General features: G+C 41.1%; 1 protein-coding gene across 1 annotated transcript; it reads left to right on the forward strand.

Annotated features, from left to right (window-relative positions):
• Window positions 1-2,310: 2,310 nt before the first annotated feature.
• ATP6V1E1 (ATPase H+ transporting V1 subunit E1) lies at window positions 2,311-13,679 on the forward strand. Its single transcript, XM_085324027.1, has 9 exons — window positions 2,311-2,446; window positions 5,594-5,659; window positions 7,074-7,183; window positions 7,654-7,720; window positions 9,569-9,658; window positions 11,012-11,080; window positions 11,433-11,527; window positions 12,392-12,479; window positions 13,065-13,679. Exons 1-9 carry the CDS (start codon window positions 2,414-2,416, stop codon window positions 13,125-13,127), a joined length of 681 nt encoding a protein of 226 aa, XP_085180153.1. The 5' UTR covers window positions 2,311-2,413; the 3' UTR covers window positions 13,128-13,679.
• The last annotated feature ends 7,101 nt before the right edge of the window (window positions 13,680-20,780 follow it).

Raw genomic sequence — 20,780 nt, forward strand, 5'->3', positions numbered from 1 at the left:
GGGAGGGAAGGTCGGGCGCGTAGCGGCGCCGCTCCGGGTCGGTCCGCCGAGGGTGGGGGGGTGTGGGTGTGTGCGCGCGCGCGCGCGAGGCGCTGCAAGCTTTGCCCTAATTTGCCGCCGCCGCCATGACGGAGGGGAGGGAGGGGAGGAGGGCACGGCGAGGGGGCATCACGTCACAGCCCCCACCCCCTCCCCCCGCCGGACAGGGAAACAGGACCCGGAAGGAGAGGTCAGTCGCTACGTGACTTCCCCTTCTGCCCCTCCGCCGGAAGGGGCAGGAGGAGGCGGTGCCGCGGGCCAGGGGAGCTTCCGCCTCGGTAGCTGTCATGGCGGCGGCGAGGCGGCTTCGCGCGCTCGGCACGTGACGCGCGCGCCCGTCTCGCGGCGGCGCCCCGCGCAGGGCAGCGGCCACAACGCCTCTCCTGTGCTCAAGGAAACGCGTGCCAAAAACGCAGCCAGAGCATGCGCAAGTCATCCTTGCGTGAATGTAGCCACTGCTGATTTTTCCCCCAATATAAAAATTCTTGAGGAATATATAATTGCAGTGGCTATAATCCAGTTGACATAGCATAGATTGGGGTTAACTTCAAAGTATGACAGGGTATCAGAGAAATAGCCCAGTATCAAGCCTGAGACTTTGCAAAATTACTAAGCACTAAGAAATAAAGTAAGTTTGAATAAAGTCCTGACTACATTTTTATTATTTCAGGAAGAGTATAATTAGTATTAAACATTCTCAAGTTTCAAAACACACTCTGCTTCCTACATTGTAATATAACTGAGTTGTAAACATTTTGTATGTGTTCTTTTATATATCTACAATGATACGCTAGTTTTCCCCTAGAGAGTGAAAAAAGGCACACTAAAAATTAAGGAAATAAAAACAAGCCAGAAAGAAACATGAATATGACAAATGCTGTATATGAAGCTGATTGTAAAGAGTGCTTCTATTTTTCCAGTAATTGTACAGGCATCATGGGAGTAGATGCTTCTTTTCAATTAGAATAAATAACATTGTACGTTGTGAAGACTACTTAAAATAACATCACACAGGAAACAATGGGAAATAGTAACAAAATTATTGAAAAAATAGTGCATCTTTTCAAAACAGTCCTGAACAATTTGTGATTAGGAATTGACAGAGGCAACTAAAACCAACAATAACAACAATAACAACAACAAACTACAGAGCTCTTGAGTCTTCTAATGTATTTCTATAATGAAATGGTGGTGCTGTAATTGTTAATCATAAAAGTACAACCAATCTTAGCAGTCATCACAAGACTTCACTAAATCACTTGCACCTGAAAGTTTGTGCCCTCCTACCTCCCTTTTGTTACCCAGCCTCTYCCCTCCCCTTAGTGAGCTATTTCCTGTGTCCTTGTGCTTTGCTCTTCATGTCCCTTAATGCTGCCCCTCACGTCATTCAGGTGTAAAAAACTGAGTCAGTTCCATCGCACATGTCCCATCTAAGCATGAAAAAAGCATAGAACTTTAAAAAGTAGTATTTCCCAGCCTTATATAATTGACTGCTGAAAGTAACCTTTAGATACCAAAGATAGGAAGTTGGGGAGTTGAAAACATTACCAAAAAGTCTACTTAAGCACTTTATCAACAAGCTTTTCTTTAACTTGAATCCTCTCTGTTGTAAATTACGATTTTTATCTTAATTTGCTACTTCTGGAAGCAGCTCTTTTCAAAATTGGACACAATATTCCAACCAGTCTTAAAAACACTAGCTAGAAGGGAAAGACTGTTTCATCTCTTATATGCAGTGCTCCTGAACTGTTTGCTATAGCCAAAGGCCTGCCAGCCTCCAGCAGTTCCCAGCAGGTGAGGTGTGCCTGGTTACTTGGGAAGAGAATATTGCAAGTGAGGAGGGAAACAGGGAGACCAAGGCCTGAACTCAAGGTAAAGCAGCATGTCTTCACACTGTCCTCCAACAACTCTTGAGGGCCAGGAGCAGTCAGCCAGGTCCAGCTGCATGATTTTAAGTCACTCTCAGGGTGCCATGGGCTCGGCATGATGCCAAGGAAGCCCCACACACAGAACACCTGCGCTGGGGGCTTATCTTGACAACCTGATTTTACCCCTTTCAGGAAAAACRCTGTTGTGCTTCACAGCTCTCCTCCCGCGGCTGCCCAAAAGCCTGAAACGAATCCGCCGAGAGCCGCCGCGCAGCAACCGCCAACCGCCACAAGATGGCAGCCTGCGCGGCTGAGACACAACGCAGCGCCCCGCGCCCGTGACGCCACGCCGGCGCCCGGGTTCCTATTGGCCTGGAGCGGGGCGGGGCGGGGCGGCGTGACGCAACGCCGGCAGCAACAGCTGTGACCCGAACCGGATTTGATTCCACTCGTGGTCGCCAACGGCCCCAACCGTCTATCCTCGAGCCGCTGCCGCCGCTGTCATCATGGCGCTCAGCGATGCCGACGTCCAGAAGCAGGTACCGGTTGCGGGCCCCGGCTCGGAGCGGCCACCGCTGAGGCCGCTGCTGAGTCTGTGCTCCCGACCCGGTTGGGGGTGGATGGGAGCTGGCGGGACGGAACCGGTGTGAGGAGAGGCGCTGCGGGCGGCGACGGCAGAGCTTTGAGGCGGCCTCTAGGCTGTGCTAAATGGGGGGCGGGGGAACGGGGGACGGGACAACCTTGCCTGAGCTGACGGGCCGTCCCGCTTGGAAGAGGTCAGGTTGGAGGCGGAGGGATAGTGCCAGCTCTGAAGAAGCAGCCGTACCTGGAAGTGGCTCCTATGGCTGATTCACGTTTTAGCTGCTGAGTAGGGTCTCCCACTCTGTTTTGGCACTTCTCTTGTGAAGGCAAGGCAAAAGGGAAAAGTCTTCTTTGGGAATCTTTGGGAGAAATAAAGCCAACTTCTGAAGAAGTTGATTTTTCTTTTTCTTGGTGGCTGCACATGGGGGAACTTTGCKGGTAAATTTTGGTGACATCTCATGACAGGCTATAATGAGCGTGATCAGAAGCAGCCTTTAGGCTGTCTACAGTATTTAAGTCCATTCTGAGACAGATAAATACAATACCCTAGGTGAGCCTTATTTTCCAGATCTCTCGTTAAGGCTTTTTTTTTTTTTTCTTATACTAAATCTAATTAGCTACAACATGGCGTTTGTGCAGGCTGTTCAACTCTCTTGAATACTTTTTTTTCATTTCTGTACCTTAAGCAGCATGGTGCACCTGGGCTTCTCTGGCAGTGGAAACTCGCAATGCCAAAGTCTGGACTGGGATGCTTCTTCCAGTCAGGACATTCTGTCCTTATTGACAGTAAACAGTGCCCTTCCATAAAAAAACTGCTTTGAGCTGGGTTGAAGGTGGTGTGGAACATTAGAGACTGCACAAATCCAGTTGAGACTTGTCAGTGGAGTTTGCTATGGGTGATGGGCAGATCAGTCAAGCTCCATATGTCCTTTGCATCATAAGTGCTTAGAGTCTCACTTTCTCATTCAGTAAACATAGTCTCTTGGCAAGGAAATGTCACATTGAAAGTAAAATCAGTAGGTTGCCTGTCTCCAAAAGGAGAATTGTGACATTGCATTCTCTTGATTCTTGTGTGCAAAGATAGGATTTTTCCTTTCTTTTCCTTGATGATTATAATAATAAATCTGACTTTGGGGTGGTTTTGCTCAGCTGCCATGGACCTGAACTTCAAAGGCTAGTTCAGGATATACAGATTCACTGAACATGTAATGCAAATAGAAATTCACATCTGTGACCTCTTTTGCTGTTGAAATTAGGATGATCCTGTTAACTGGAAAAAAGAACATGGCTAATAGCATGCTCAGTTCTGTATGTGTATGAATCCTGATGTGGACTTGGCAAATGATCCTCTGAACTGCCACTACTTGCTTTCAATAATTTTCTCACTGAAAATTATTGTTAATAAAGATTTTTTTTCTCCCATTGATAGATTTGCTTACTTTCTTCTGATAATAGTGTTTTACAAATGGTTGCATGTAATCTGGGTAGTCATTTCTAGCTAAAGCCAGTCAGACAACTAGCACTTACCACAGAAAGGATATTCCAAGTAGTACTGTTGGAAAAAAGAAAAATCCTATATGCCTTTCTGTAGGAAATACTGCTGTGCAAAAGCTATTCACTGTGCACAGGTAGATATCATGCTTGGTTTAACCAAGTATCTAATTGGGAGAGCAGGATAGGAAGCTCGGGTTGTGGGTGGACTTGTTTGTAGAAATGTGGCAAACTGGAATTAAAGAGTTGCTGACTTGATATTCAGAATGGCAATATCACTCATTTCATCCATTGTACATGCTTAAAATCTTCCCTTCATCTGTGAACTTCTGTTTTTCTTGTTTATACGGACATGATGCTGTTCTGCGCATGTTCGTTCTCTTTTCATATTGTCACCCTTTTTCTCTCTTTAAAATACTTCGTTTTAACATGAGAGTATATAAACAGGATCTTTAATCCAAGTTTGTTCAGATCAGGTTGAGAAATATTTCTCTTCACTAAGTGTAAGCAAAAAGACAGTAGGGTTTTATGGTCCACTAAAGGATAATGCATTTGCCCCTGGAAATGGCTATGTATGTTCAAAGGTGTAGTTTGTGTCTGTGTGAGTCTTTATAATGTGCCTTAAATGTGAACCTAAACTTAGACCAGGTCACAGAATGGCATGTAAGCATAGCAAGCAGAACTTACCATAATTGTTTTCCTAGTCTTTGAGCCGCTAGGCCCATGCTTTATAATGTTTTGGGGTGGTTCAAAAAGGTTCTTTAAATTGATTCTATTAATGTATACCTCTCCCTAAAGCAACATGTGATCTACTTGATGTGGTCTTGATCAAGTAGCATAGCAATCCCTGATTTCTTCTTCCCAACCCCTCCAAACTAATATGCAACTACATAGTAAAATCACTTAGAGAGCTATTTTTTTTATTGAACAGTTTTGTCACAAATTCATGACCTTGTAATTTTCTACAGAATTTATTACGTTTGTCAAGAAAGATTTCTGCTGTGTGTAAAAGAACCTGTTCAGATCTGCCCAGGGTGATCAGTAGCCCTTTGCTTTCTTTTAAACAATCATCTTGTGTGGAAGGCCCAAGTTCATTCAAGTGCTATCTATTCCTGACTGAGAGCATGGACTCCACATTCAATCTTCCATGTTTCATGTGAATGTTGTAACAATTAGACTATTTAATTTTAGTGTCTGTGTCTGATTTTTTTTTTTTTCCCGTCTAACTCCTGGGGGGGGGAAGGGCCGTGTTCTCACTCAGTGAAGAATGAAAATGTTCAACCTCAAATTTGTACAGACTGACTTTTTGGTTTGTTTTGCATAGTTGCATTGCACTTCTAATTAGATTTTTCTTAAGATAGCCAATGAAATGGCATTGTACGGAATTATTTTTAATTGATTTTTCATGCAACCTGTGTTACGCTGAACTAACTTTTTTTTTTTATCTGTATACTCAATTTAATTTCTTTGAAAAACAACACTATTGTATGAATTAAGGAATGGGTATGGAGAGGCCTATTGTAGAAATGGCGATATGGAGGAAATGGAGGAAAACATTTCTTCTCATCAAAGTCCTTCCTGGCAGAAAATGTTTTCTTTTTTCTCTCTTGTAGATTAAGCATATGATGGCTTTCATTGAGCAGGAAGCCAATGAAAAGGCTGAAGAAATAGATGCAAAGGTAAAAATGCAAGTTYGTTGTAGTAAGTGCAAAAAGAGAACTGCATCTGGCATCCTGTTTGAAGCCAGAGCAGTCCTGCAACACTTTTGAAAGATACAGTTTGCATCACGTTTATTTTTTTACACAGCAAAATGATGTTACTAAATAAATAGGATGTTTGTTAGCTTTTGACAAATCAAATCAAGACAGCTGAGTTGGAGCTACTTTTGTCAAAGTTTTCGTAGTGATTAAATGTGAACTTGTATGCAATTATACAGGTGCTTATAAGCAAGATAACTCATTTTTAAAGCAAACAAGACCTGAATGTTAATGCAAATACACTAGATTAAGTGGAAGACTCTCTCTCTACCCCCATAACTCCCCCAATACACACCTCCAATATGTAACTTGGCATCACTGAGGATTAACTGGCTGAATTTTATGTTGGTGAAAACATATTTGTGAACCAGTTCATAAGTGTACCTACATTTGAGTAGCCACCCATAGACTAAGTTTTAGATGCAATTTAGTTGGCATCAAAGGGAAGTAAAGCRTAAATTTAAGGCATGAATTGAATTACTTGCAGAATTGTTCACTTGGAATAATTCAGAAGAGAATGAGTATAATAGTAACCTGGTGGTAGAATATAGATGTTTACTAAATAAGGATTAATGGTGCATTTAATATTTGGTGTAATGCAGTTTGGCAGGTAATCTGCATTATACCAAAAATTTAACTGGTATTTGACTCGCCATGGGTATTACTGTACTAATAATCTTCCATAAACATTTTGACCAGTTCTAAAGTAGGTATTCCTGATGATCTGCAAGCAGAAGTCAGGAGTTGAGTTTGGATATTTGGGTATAAATATGAAGATTTCMCATGTGTTTTCATATGCTATCTGGGCTATCTAGCTAGGCTTTTCTAAAAGATAATACCTATGTTATCACTATGCTTCTTTAAGAATTGCTTAAAATAATGGAGTTCAAGGACACTGAGGGCCAGGTAGCTTATTTTAGGTAGAATCATGTATATGCTCTCTTTCTGGCTACCAAAAAAGCAAGCTAGGTCTGAAGCTCTCACAAAAGGGCGATCGTCTTCTTAACTCCTTACTCACTAGATAACGTGTAGACTCGATATTTTATGCTTCAGGACTGCAGAGGGACAAATATGAGCCATCAAAGACATTGGTAAAATAAACTACTTCTTTGTTAGCGAGGTTTTAGTTTAGCAAAAACATGCTGTACTCCCACTGACCTGAGTACTGGTTGAAGTGTTTTGTTTCTGTGGAATCAGAAATTTTATCATCCTGGCTTATCCATGAATGTGTTAAAGCATAGCCATTTCATTTTGATTCTTTTTTTTTTTTTTTTTTTTTTTGGGGGGGGGGGCTGTGGAATCAATTTCCACTTCAGTTATTTAATTTTTACTGTAGGCAGAAGAAGAGTTCAACATTGAGAAGGGTCGCCTTGTTCAGACACAGAGGCTGAAAATCATGGAGTACTATGAAAAGAAGGAGAAACAAATTGAACAGCAAAAGAAAATGTAAGTTGCTTAAGTTAGATGTTTGACTTCAGAGCCTGAGCTGCCATCTTGCTACCAGTTATATACAAATATTCTTTTTCTTGGTAGGTAGCTAACATACTGAGTTTTAATTTTGAGTTTTTAATAATTCTRGGGAAAATTATTGAAGACGAGCTACAATAGTATAATGGCTAGGAGGTCTGGTGAAAGGATCTTCTGTGTTCCCAGATGCAGTTCATGTGTAAAGCTCTTCCCTGGTTTGTTACCTTAGGACTAATGATCCTGTCAGGTTTGTTTTTGGTGGGCTATTATGGAAGGAGATGGTTTTGCATTGTAATCATTTGTGCAAGTTCAGAAACAGATTCAGACAAGTCAACAGTCTTGTCAGTAAATGCTGTAGAATTTGTTATCTTTAAAGTATACATTTAAATGTTCTAATGTCAGTGTTCAAAGTTTGGTGGATTGATTCAACTTTTCCATGCAACTTGCAGTCAGATGTCCAACCTGATGAATCAGGCAAGACTGAAGGTCCTCAAGGCAAGGGATGACCTTATTGCAGTGAGTATCTCTGAATTAAAGACATGGAGATTTTTTTCCTACCATGTGTTAAGAAGTGATCTTATCTATTCTCTAAATAAAAATATGGTTTATGATTGAGTGATGTTTGCTTCAGAGCATCTGCAAAAGCCATTTTTGCATGTTGAGAAGTCATTAAGTGTAGTCCAGTTTCTTAATCAACTTTGGCTTATCTTTAGTTTCAGTTTCCTGCCATTTTAGGTAAAYGTAGTTCTCTGCCAGCAGCATGGGAAGTAGCAGTTGTATTTATAATTCAGGCAATACTTTATTTCCTWAAAGAACAGGAACACGCTCTTGCACAACAGTTTGCAGAACTTTCAAGTCCTATTTGCCTGAAGTAACATTTCTACATTAAAGCTAGCATGACATGGCCTTAAGCAAGTAGGCTTAAAACACCACGAAGTGGGTGGTTCTACCTCCATTAGTGGTCCTTAGTAGATCTAAAGGTTTTCTGACTCTAGCACATGACAAGTATAGGATGATTATTTACCAGTGCAAACTAAATGTAGTCTTAGTTCAGTGTTACTATGTTTGTCTAATATGGCATGTAACATATTCTCTCGTTCTGTTCATTATACAGCTTGCAAGTTATCTAATATCTCTTTTACAGCTTCCTTATCTCATTTCAGAAACAATGTGAATTTTCCATATTTTAGCTAGGTGGTGCTATTGAGCTATTGGACAAGCAGTGAGATCTGTAGAAGTTGAAAATAAAAACTAGATAATGTTGTCCATATTGATGCTATTCTGAAAAAAAGGGAGTTAGCAGAAGGAAGTCACCAGTTTATTGATTCTTTAAATCTAGTTTCAAATTTTTGATTGTTATTAATAGAGAGAAGGAGGGTGAGTGGCTGAAGTGTTAACTCTATTGTGATAGTCTCTGCTGGGTAATCTCTTCCTCATTTATCAGCTGACTCAACCTCATGCTTCTGAGTGCATAACACCCTTCCTCATTTTAAAACACTTAAAGTCACATGCTGCAAGCTCATTTTTTCCTTTATCGGATCATTAGCCTCCTCCATAAACAAGAGATGAGCATTTCCAGAAGTGCCACGTTACTCTAGGGTGAACAGTATAAGCAAATTTGACAATGATGTTGATCTGTGGTAATCTTACATTTTAGCACYGATTCTGTTAACATGTGCTCTTCTCTTAATCGCTTGAGTCAGGACAGTTTAATAATAATGAAAAAAGTTTTACACCAAATCATACTATTGCTTTGTCAGAAGGAGGTGTGATAATAGTTCAGTTCTGGGAGCTATGTTTGAGCTGACTAAAATTTCTTTAAAATTTCTTTAAAATGCTTTGTCAACTGATACAGATTTCCTGAATAAAGATATTCAAAAAACAGCTATTTCAATTAAAATTAATCTTTCCCTTTAAATTTAGACTTGCATTTACTTAAGATTTAAAAAACACCTAAACTGAATGTTGTCGATACAAAGGTAGCTTAGGTTTCTTCGACCACAAAGCTGGAAAAATCAGTTATTTGGACAACTTTAGTTTGTTAGATGATTTAAACATTTATTTTGTCTGTCTGAATTAGTTTTATAAATACTAGACTCTTACTACTGAGCTCTCACTTTTCCATGAAAAAAGGAATTTGTCTGATTACAAGGGGTTCAAACCAAGGCAAGAAGRGGGTACTCTTTGGAAACAATATTGTGTTGTGCACATAGATGAAGGTCTAGCTTGGATGARCACCAGCTGGAGTGTACATTTACGTGTTGGCAGGGTGTGATAGCTACGCTAGGAGTACAGAAAGTTGGTAGGCATGAAACCAAATGCCAAACAGATGGGCTCTGCTGATCTGATTTCTTCTGAATGTAGGATTTGCTGAATGAGGCCAAGCAGAGACTTGCCAAGGTGGTGAAAGATACTGCCAGGTACCAAACATTGCTGGATGGACTAGTTCTACAGGTAAATATTTAAATCATAACAAATAGTTGATAGCAGCCCTATTCTCCTAGGTGTCCATCTTCAGTCATCAACGAACTGTAGTGGTTACAGTTATTGTATGAAGTCTAGATCAAATATTGCTTGGAGGGGGTTAGCTTTGGTTAGTTTTAAATGCCACTTCTCACTATATCTTTCAGTCTTGGATTTTGAACAGGTAGGTTTGTGGCTGCAGCTTATTTTGGAGTACAAAACTTAACAAGCAGTTGGCTTCTGTTATAAGAACAATTGCAGATGCATATATTGTAACATGCACATTTAAGATATAATGTGCACACTTTAAGCTTCTGTAGTAAGTAGTTAGAGTGAGCTTCTGAAATGTACCTTTGTTAAAAGCTGTTTCTCCAAACCTAGAAGTTGAGTCTTCTGCTTTTAAAAACTGTTGAGCATTTGAGGCTTACAAGTCCTGTCTGTGACAAAACTTACTGTAGTATGGCATACATCTGTGACAGACATATAAAACACAAATCAAGGCTTTGCTTAGACCTGGAATACCATCCTCTAGTCCCAAAACTTAACTGCTAGAAATGGAGTGTTGGTCAGGGTCTTACTGCACTTACTCTTGTGACCACCAGTGCCACCTTCTGGTATGAATTAGTCCTTTTGCCATGAGCTTGCACAGAAATAGGGCACCAGTTCTACCTCCCTCAGTTTGATGGCAGAAATTTTTTTTTAGTGCTCCCTACCAGCTTGTGTTTTGAATTTAATACTGTTGTTTCATTGCCACATGTAGGTCTGACCTGTGTGGTATTGCTGTACATCAAACAAACCTCTCTCACCATTGCAAGCTGGCACATCTGTCTTGGCTAATTAGGTCTGATTCACTAAGGGAGCAGCTCCTGTTTCGGTGCTTATGTATTACTACAGCAGTTGCAAGACAGAAGTTATTAGAACAGGCACCTGAAATTACTGCCTGCATTAATCAAGGGCTGTACAGGAAACCATCAGTTTGGCAGCTTGCTCRGTCTACTTAGAGCAATGATCCTTTATGTATGTGTGTACGTTACCTGGGCAAGTCACTCCTACAGTCAATACGTTAGCTACACTTGAGTTCCAAGTWTGTAGCTAGCACAAAAAATGCATGATATGTAGTTGCAGGTTCTTTTGGGTTTCCCAGATATTGGTTGTATCCTTTCTTGGAATGTGTGTTTGAGGTGACCATGTAAGCAAAAAACTACTGCATCTTTACTAAATAAAATAGGTTAATGGTGTCACTTTTTGATTATCAGTTTGACCAGCTCCTGTCCTTTCTTGGGGTTAAACAATTCTAAAACAATTAACCATTACAGCATCAGAAAAATATTTTATCTTGTGCAGGGATTCTACCAGCTGCTTGAGCCCAGAATAGTTGTTCGTTGCAGGAAACAAGATCTCTCTATGGTTAAGGTAAGATGCCTATGATAAAATGAAAATATCCATACACTCAAAAGCTGAGACCTGATTGCAAATATTGCATGCTCAGATCCTACCTGTGYGATAGGCAACCAAGTAAAGCACTTCTGCTGCACATAGAGTGCAAGAGGACAAGTATACACTTCAATTTGGGTATCATTTACCTGTTTGGATATTCCCTGGGAATTTTAGATGTTAAGAATAATAATTGCTTTTGACTCAAAGGTCATTCAGAAATAAACTTGCTTTAAAACAAAAGTTTTAAACTACAAATGAGTGACCAAATTTATTACATGATGTGCTAGCATTTATCAGTGCTTAATCAGAGGTTTATTTTGTATCTTAGACTGCTGTACAGAAGAGCATKCCCATCTACAAAAATGCCACAAAAAGAGATGTGGATGTTCACATTGACCAAGACAACTTTCTGCCAGAAGAAATGTAAGGAAAATGGAAGTCCCTTATACAAACTACTAACTTAATGCAGTTTTTTTAAGGCACAGCTCCTACTAGGACAATCTCAGAAAATTATGTATGGAATAACCGCATAATGTGTCTACTGCTATTCTAATGGAATTTGGTATTTCATATGAGTTAAGCATAGATTCTGCAGCTTTCTCCAGACAAGTATTACCTAAATCAAAAATATCAATAAAAGTTTTGTGCAGCCTCTAGGCTATTTTATACTAATGAAGTAGACAGTGAACAATTGTAGGCAGAAACTACTGGTATTTTAGAGAGGGAGAAGACAGATGTAGCTATGCTTTCTGTCTCAAGAAGCAGCAAAAACCTGAGTCATAAGGAGGAATATATGGTGCTACAGGGTGTTTACTCAATGGGGCTTATGATCATTGGTCTGCAAGGCTTTATTCTCATATAGTATGATAAAAAACGTAGAACAAAGCTTACAAAAGTAACCATCTTTTCTTTTATGTATGAGAAGGCAAAGCTTCTTGCTAGAAACTCTTCATTTCTGGAAATATGAAATCTCCAAGTCTAAAATTTTGTTTTGTAGTGACAAATTTCATAGCTCCACTTGCATCTCAAACATACTAATAAGGACCCTTGTATGCAGCTAGGGTCTCTAATAACTTTAAAGATGATTTGCGGTACTACTTCAGTGCATCACTTTGACCCGTTTTGCTAAGGCATAATTTAAAAACAAAGTTCTGGTCTACATATCTGMCATTGCCTTCAGTAGGGATTTGGGATAATGTCTCTACTACACTATAGCTTTAAGATGTATCATGGATTGTTTTTGTTTTTTCTTTCTTTTCCTTTTTTTTTTCCTTTTCTCCTTTCTAGTGCTGGAGGTGTTGAAATCTATAACAGTGATGGTAAAATTAAAGTTTCTAATACCCTGGAAAGTCGACTGGATCTTGTAGCCCAGCAGGTGAGTTTGGCTCCCAACCAAGGTGAACAAAGCATAATTAACTAGTTTTGTCTTACMACTTAATCCTTATGTTTTCAGTGTGACAACAGTCACAATACTGTGTATGATCAGATTTCAACATGGATGACAAGTTAGAATTTATTTTTGAAGGTAAACTATCTACTGCTTGTGCTTTTCCTATAACAAATAGAACTTTTCCCCARATGCTACCTTTTGAATGAAGTATGAACATAAAACTGTAGAAGTGGTGATAATGAAAGACTTGGTATGACTACAGTGCAGTAGATKTTGAATTACTGAGGCTGACTTTAATTATTGAAATTAGCTTTAGTACCGGGAACTTTGGCTGAGATCCTATCATACAGCCTGCTGAAAAACTAGCTCTGGCATCTTTTGCTTATGTTGCAATATAGGTAAGTCCACAGACTAGCAAACAATGTGTGATCAGATGAAAGCTTCAGAAAACTCATACTAATGGACTTATTACTTTTAGTTACTAGCCTAGCTATCGCACAATGTCTGCAATGAGAATGTGTAACAATTATATTGCCTGATAAATATAGTTCATGTACTCTTTCTCAACAGATGATGCCAGAAATCAGAGTGGCGCTCTTTGGTGCTAATGCCAACAGGAAGTTTTTGGACTAAACCTCTGTGAGAGAAGGTGGGATCTGTTCCACTGCCATACTGAAGGGATGCAAAAGCATCTGTTAATTTAAAATCTTGAAATGTAACATTACTGTGTCATCCAATATCTGTTCTTCAATGGAATAATTTTGCATACCTGCTGTGCTTAGCCTCTCCACTTGTGGTTAGAATGCATTGCTCTAAGGATGTGAAGACATACATGCTCATCCAGAAGTGGCACTAGAAAGTGGAGGGATTTGAGCTCTTGGCTTTCCTTGCACTGTTGTGGTGCTATAAAGACAAGTGGTCTGTTTAGGGTCACTGTTTGCTTTGACCACATCTCTCAAGTTGTCTAATCTGTGAAGTGAATTGCTATGCTGCCCATGAGAAATCCTTTTCCAGCTAGTCTTCAGTGTTATAGAGGGCGTGCATTCATTCCCAGGGTTAAATAGTTTAATTCATATTAGTTGGTCAGGCACAGTTCTCTGTTCTGTATATGTGATTTAAAAAAAAAAGAAAAGCCTGAGCCTGTGAAAATTTATTTATTAAAATAAAAATGCGTGTGTGTATGGAGTTCTTYGTAGCTTCCCTCTGCGTGGTTGGCAACAACCTTGAAGAATGGGCTTGTGTGTATAAGGACTTACTGCTTGTGGGTTTTGTGTAACAACTGTTCTGTGAAGGTAGAATGCAGGCGCATAGATTACTTCCACTACTATTTGCTCAAGCAGTTTGGGGATTTAGGTTAGCACTCTGAGTAAGGGACTCTAGGATGATCTTCATTCTCTTAAAATGAGTATGTAGCTTTGCTATTTAATCCCTCGATCATCTTTCATAAGACAGAATTTGAGTAATGCAGCTGTACTACTTAAAATGGATTATATCTGTTGTTGTATCTCCATTGTAAGTTTGTTGCTTCTGGGCAGGAGATCCAAACCATACTACTTCAGTAATTGCATTTTAGGATTTGAGGAGCAGCAGCTGCCTCTGTTATAGCTATTCTTTTATTGTTAAGCTTTAACTTCTTAAAGTAATGCAACTATCTTCACCACCTAGCTGTTAAGATTTACAAACACYTACTCCTCCTTTTCTCCTGAAGTGTGTCAAGTATTGTCTCTACCTTACGTGGCATAGGAGTGAGAAACTCTTGAGGTGACTTTCCACAGTGCAGCTCACTGCCAGAATACCTGAAGCTTCATTTAGCACTCAACTCTAAATTTTTTTTCATGGAAATATGAAACTGTTCAAATGAACTAGTGCTTGAGCATGTTTTATAGTCATGCTCTCTAAGTACCACACTGATTCAGGAACAACTGGAATTTTAGGTTGTGCTGTGAAGAATATTTGCCACTTGCTACATTACTTGTTACTTTTAGCAACACTGCATGTTTTTAACCTGAGGCCCTTTCTTCTCGCGCTGAGGTGAATACCCCTTTATTCTARATGTTAGATGATAAACCTTTCACTGGCTCCTTTATCTAAAATGGAGATTAACTGCCAAGGAATTCCCAAGTAATTTAATCTCTGTTTCTAAGAGAAATGCTTTCAGTTCCCTCTTACAATGTAAGAATGCTTAGCAAGTGKKTTTTTTTTGTTTGTTTGTTTTTGTTTTTTTGTCTTTTTGTCTTTTTAACTGCTCTGCACTTTTGTGTTTTGCTATCCATWTCTTGCTTCCGTAGATGGTATGGTACTTACTCTTTTAGTACTCTTGCTTTTTCATAGATTGTTTTATGACTGAGCAAGTGTATCGGATCAAGGTTCTGCTCATTCTAGACATGAAATAACCATTACAGCCTGCATTGCTGCAACTGTCAGGGATCTAGTTTTCTGACTATGTGCTGGACTCTGGCTTTATGACACACCTGTAGTGAGGGAAAAGCTTTCACCTGTGCATGTGTATTTATGTTGTTTCTACATCTAAATAGCGTTTTTTGGAGCAGGTTTGTTCCAGTGTTTTCTAATAGTTTCATTCAACTCATCCAGTTATCTGCCAGTGCTTTGAAAATGCAGCTGAACTTTAGTCCTTATTTTTCATATGCTTATGGTGAGATACCCATTCTGAATGTTGAAATAGAGTGCGCTATCTGGATATAGACTATTGAAGGAAAAGACAAGATGAGATCACTGTCTTGGTAGGCAGTGTGCACTGAAAACTTCACGCAGGTCATAAAATTAGTTGCTTGTGTTACTACTTCACTGGGAAAACTGATACGGGCAGTAGTATAAAGCACGTAGACAAAATTACAGTCAGAATCAGCTAAAAGCAGGGTAAGGAAGAGGCAGATGGCTCTGTCTGTTTCTGTTGTAGCTGATTTTGCAGTGATAGGCAATATTACAGTATAATCTTCCAGTAGATTTTATTTAGAAAATATTTGTATTAGAAGTTATCAAGGCTTTCTGCAATATCAGTAACATAAACATGCTTGGCTGTGTCAGAGAGGGATTTTTTTGTACAGGATCTGATAGTTTGCTTCCTTTCTTGAAGCTAGAATGACCTTCACAAATCAACATYTTGTATGTTTTTGAAAGGCAAAATAAAAAGTAATGAAGTATTTGACTGTGGAGCTCAGTGAAGCATATTGGAGTTATTAATTACTGTGTTCTGTTCATCTTATGAACACTTCTTTTGAAATATGCAGGAAAGAGGAGGAAATACCCTTTGTCATCATGACTCATATAAAAGAATAGTGGCCACAAGAATGCTTTCAGCTTGGAGGGGATGTTTGGTTAATCACTTAAGCAGCAGTGTCTCAGAGCAGTAGACACCTTAAATTGTCTGAGCAGTTCATCTGTATCTCATCTGAAGTCTCAGACCAGTGGTTTAGTATCCCGTCCACAGGAGCTAACAAAAGCACTTTTGCTGCTGAAACTGCAGACCCTCTCAACTCAAGCCACGTCAGCTGTGACAGGAATGTACTCTTGGGCCAGCAGTTCCTTGCAAGAAAGCACTGATGATTTTTAATCTGGGGGGCAACCAGATGAGAGAATATAATTACAGAGAAATGGTGTCTGGATTACCTGGAACATCCTTACCCTTCATCCCAGGTAATAGAGGCTGTTACCAAATTTTATTACCTTAGAGGTACAGAGAAAAAGTGGAATATGCAATCTAGGCTTATTAGTCGAATATGCAATCTGGGCACAGGCCCAGAGTTCTCCATGCTGGCACACTCTGCTAGCACCCTTAAAGCTAGGGGAACAGGACCAGGCTCCAAACAGCTGCCCTTAACTGCCTTCTCACCTACTCCACACACATTTTCTTCCCCCTCTCCTTCCCTCCCCTCTCAGACTTTCACTGTCTGCTAGAGATCTTCTCTAAGGTCTCTGGCTTCCAAGCACAGCTATCGATGTCTCAGGCAGTCAATGGCAACATTCTTCTGTTACTGGCTTCCTCACACAACAGCAACAGGCAACCTTCCCTAATAAACATCCCCAAGCTGGACTCTCAACACTAGCTTTTAAGCAAGACTTGGTTGCATTTTTCTCCAAGACTGGATCTGAGAAGGGAGCTGAGCACTTASACTTCAATAGACTCCCAAAGCACACTCCCTTTCAGTACCTGTTTTCTGCAAGTAGTACTCACTCGCTGACAGCCAGTTGTTTAGAGTTTTGTTKTAGAAGTTAGAGCTCTATCAACCATTACTGTCTTTAAAAAAGGTATTGAGGACTCAGTTCTTAGATACTTTCTGGTTGTTTTCTTCTAGTCTTTTTCTCACCTTGACACTTGTGTGCACCTCCAGGGATCATTCATATGGCATGTGTCTCTCTGATTAATGCTAATACCACTCAGTGTGAAAATTCAGTACTAAAAACAGGGTTGTGACTCAGATGTGCAGCGATGTTTTAAGTCCTCTGCTGATCACTTAGTGTCAAATCAGCTCAATATCCACTGCCAAATGTGCAGAACAAGAGTAGCATTATCTGTTTCCCTGATTCCTTTTCTAGCACTACATAGAACCAACTCTGTACTCTCTGTTAATCTATAATGCCTGCCTCTACCACTACAACTTAATTCTTYTACCTAATTTAATGCCTTCTTTGTTCTCTTCTGTCTAGTAGTCCATCTCTTAATGTGCTGGTCTGGCTGAGGGTTTGTTTATTACACCCTACTGAAAGATGGATAAAGATCAATATCCTCATTGATTTGCCCTAGGAAATCAGGTGAATCAGTAAAAAAACAAAAATTGTGCATCTTAATYTGCTTAACTCAGCAGTACAGTTCAAACTGTGCTGCAACAACGCTCTAGCAAGGAACTATGAAATCCTTCTGAAATATTGCTTTAGTTTCACATCTTTTACTTCTAAAAAGTTGTGTTCCAGTGCAGAAGAGAGGCCTGGGTGAAGACACAGCAAATTCACTAACTATATTCGCTCAAATAATCTGGGAAATTAAGAGAAAATTATCTATTTGTTTAATTCTAAAAAAAAAAAATTGCAACGAAAGAATAGAAATAAAAAAATGGAAAAAAGAGACTTGTGCCAGAGGAAAATTCTAGCCAAAGAATTTTCCTTGGTTAAGTGAACTCTGAGCTGCTATTCTGGGGAGCAAAGACTTGAGAGTGCTATAAAGTAATTTGGCAAAAGGTGTGTAGCCTTGAGCTGGAGCCCGGATAGCCAAACCATGCTGCAGCCTATGTTTGCCATTTGATGCAGGCAGCGTAGCGGTGCAGGAGGAACAAGGGGGAGCCCCCATCCAGGAAGACCCTTCCAAGGCTGGGAAGTTGCTGCCATTCTCAGCCAAGGTAGAACTAACTGGGAAAACACAAATTATCTTCCTAGATCCTTTTTCCAGAGGATCCTATACTACTTCTTTGGTGTCACATCAGATAAAATAGGAGAAACACCTGTAAAGGTGTGTTTTCAGGTTAAAAATCATAGTGAAAATACATTAAACAARAACTGTAAAATGCTATATGTTACGCTATTGGAATCATATCCACCTTGCTTTAGGTAGCTTGAGCCCAATATGTTGTGAAAGACTCAGTTTATGTAGTGAAATTGTTAAGGGCCCTCCCATCGTTTCCAGAGGCCATATTTCCATGAGGCCAACTTCTTTTTCCGGACAGTCCCTGGCCTGCACATCATCTGTGTAAGCACCAGGTGACTGCATAGCTTTTTGTACCTGGCATAGCACCAATTGCAAATGCTGTGGCTGTCTAGGATCGTGGATTTCTTCCTACCATTTGCCAGTGGCAGAAACATCCATATTTTTCAAATGAAAGAGTTTCARAGTCTTTACAGACTGTTTACAAGGGGATGGGGAGAGAGTACACTGGTTTTTGAGCAAATTTGGCTTTATAGCRTGAGCCTCTAAGATCTAAGGAACTTGTCTCTCTCCATAACATTAGCTTTGGCAAAGTGTTTTCCAGCTGAGGTTGGCATCGCCTTCCTACCTTCCTGCACAGATGGTGAAACTGAGGCACAGAAAAAGGCAGGCCCATGARAGCAAGCATGCCAGCCCTTGCCAGGTCACCCGAGTCCCCTGCTAGCACTTGTAGTACTTTTTTCAGTTCAGCTTGCCTCTGGCAGGCTGCCTGGTGTGCAGCTCCTGTAGRGGGACGCTCTGCGGTCACTAGGTACTGGAGGTGTGAGGATTACAAACCAAACCAGCGCTGGGCTATACTGGAAACTTGTGCTTTCTCCTGCAGCGAGATGGCCCACATTGGTTCTTCAACCTTGTATATAAGCAGCGTTATTTCTCACACCACTTGCTGACTGTTGCCTGCGGTGGGATCTTAACATCCTTCTCCTAGCGAAAGTCCCTTTTTAGACAGAAGGTTGCAGCAAGGCTGTGCTGGGGCCCACCGCAGAGCGTTCTTGGCACATCAGCTGGAGCTGGGTGGGTGCTCTTCCCTAAGGGGCTCCAGAAGGGCCGTGGGTCCCCTCACTGGTCTTTAGCAGCAGCTAAATGCTGGAAGTTAGTCTCAGTGCAACTCCGGAGTGGGAGCATAAGCATATTATTACTCTGGCTAAACATGAAATTATGAGTATTTTCCCACATGTGCACAATGTTGAGCAGTTAAAGTATGGCCGCTCAGTCCACACTTCTGCCCAGGGGTTTTGCTCTCAGCTCCAAACCCTTTGAAAGCAAATGGTAGCATCGCTTGCCAGGGCTGGGCCAGCAGGAGCCTGGCGGYTCCTTTCCGCAGCTGTCTGGGTCATTTCCCAGCCCTCCCTGCCCGCTGCCCTCAGGCTGTAGGAGGGGGGAGGACTGCAGAGACCTCTCTGGGACACAAAGGACTTATTGAGGGCTGGATCCCTGCACCAGAGGAATTTGTGACATGGCCCCAAGCAGCAGCCTGGACCTCCCTTCATGCCTCCCAGTTCAAAGCAGCCCTCACCCGACCCTCCAGGAGCCTGAAACTGAATTTCCAGCATCTTTGGGGAAAAGCAGCCACCAGGCAGAAAACCCTAACTCAGCTCCCAGGTATCCTCTCCTTCTTTGGCATCAGCAGCTTCTTGCAGAGGACAGCCCTGGTGCTGCAGGATGGAGAGCACCACTGGACACAGAAACACACACTGGCCACTGTCCCAGCCGCGCTCGCAGCACCCACCCTACGTAGCTGCTATCGCAGCTGCACCGTGAGCGTGTGCCTGCCCATACACACGCGGTAAGAGTGCTCAGGGCACTTGCAGGCCTGCTTTGCAGCACCTTACCCAAAAGTTCACCTCCCCACCAGTATGCAGCAGCCCAAGGCTGCCTTTTTATTCTAGGACATGGCCTGCAACAGTGGCCTCTGCTGTCTACGGACATAAAAAAAAGAAATCCTAAAATGATCCTGATACTCCGCAGCACAAAAGGAAATGGCCTCCTCACTGCAGCTGGTGATCAGCTTTAAGTAAGTCATGAAGCTCAAGATAACGCTATGAGAGTTTTTATTAACTAGAAGCTGAGATACTATTTCATACTTTTCTTAAACATAGAAGTATTTCCTTTTTCAAAAAAAAAAAAAAAAAAAAAAAATCCAGTGGCTTCAAGGACATCCTGCAAGGAGTTCCACAGCTTGCTTATGTACTAATTCAAAAGGCTTTATAATAAATAAGCATATTGGGATCATTTTTTGAGACTAGGCTCAGCTTGAGTCATTTAGCAGCTATTTAATCACTCAACCACTAATGATTATCTTCTTTACTTAGCTCTGTTGCTCAGAAAGGCAGGAACCCACATACCCTGTATGCACAGCATACCCCACACAGTCCCTGTCCGTGTTTGTGCTGATCAGTGCGAGTCAGATGCTCCAGGAGACAGAAACTTCAAACTTCCCAAGATGTTGGCTCCATAGACTCCAGAAGTGAGATACCCCAGAGATCCCTGCACACCACATCATACATATATTTATGTGTGCGTGCATGCGTGTGTGTGTGTGTGTGTGTGTGTGTGTGTGTGTATACACATATGAATATATATTTATGTGTATATGCACAAATCTGTCTGTCTATCTACAGCCACGTGGCTATTTACATACACTCACCTTTGAAAACAGTGGCCAGAAGAGATCGCTGCTTACCAGCTTGAGTGTGCTCTCTGGTATGACCAGAATCAATCCCCGGCCTTTCCTGAGTAAGGGGAATGAAGGCTTAATTCACACCATGAGAGGCAGTGAACCTGTTGCTCGCAGCCCTTTCTGATCTCTTGTGAGCTGAAGCGGTGGGAGCACTAGGCGGTGAGAAGCTTGC

This window comes from Rhea americana, unplaced genomic scaffold, assembly GCF_003343005.1.
Source record: "Rhea americana isolate MKP2758 unplaced genomic scaffold, rheAme1 scaffold_9, whole genome shotgun sequence".
In the NCBI taxonomy this organism is placed as follows: domain Eukaryota; kingdom Metazoa; phylum Chordata; class Aves; order Rheiformes; family Rheidae; genus Rhea; species Rhea americana.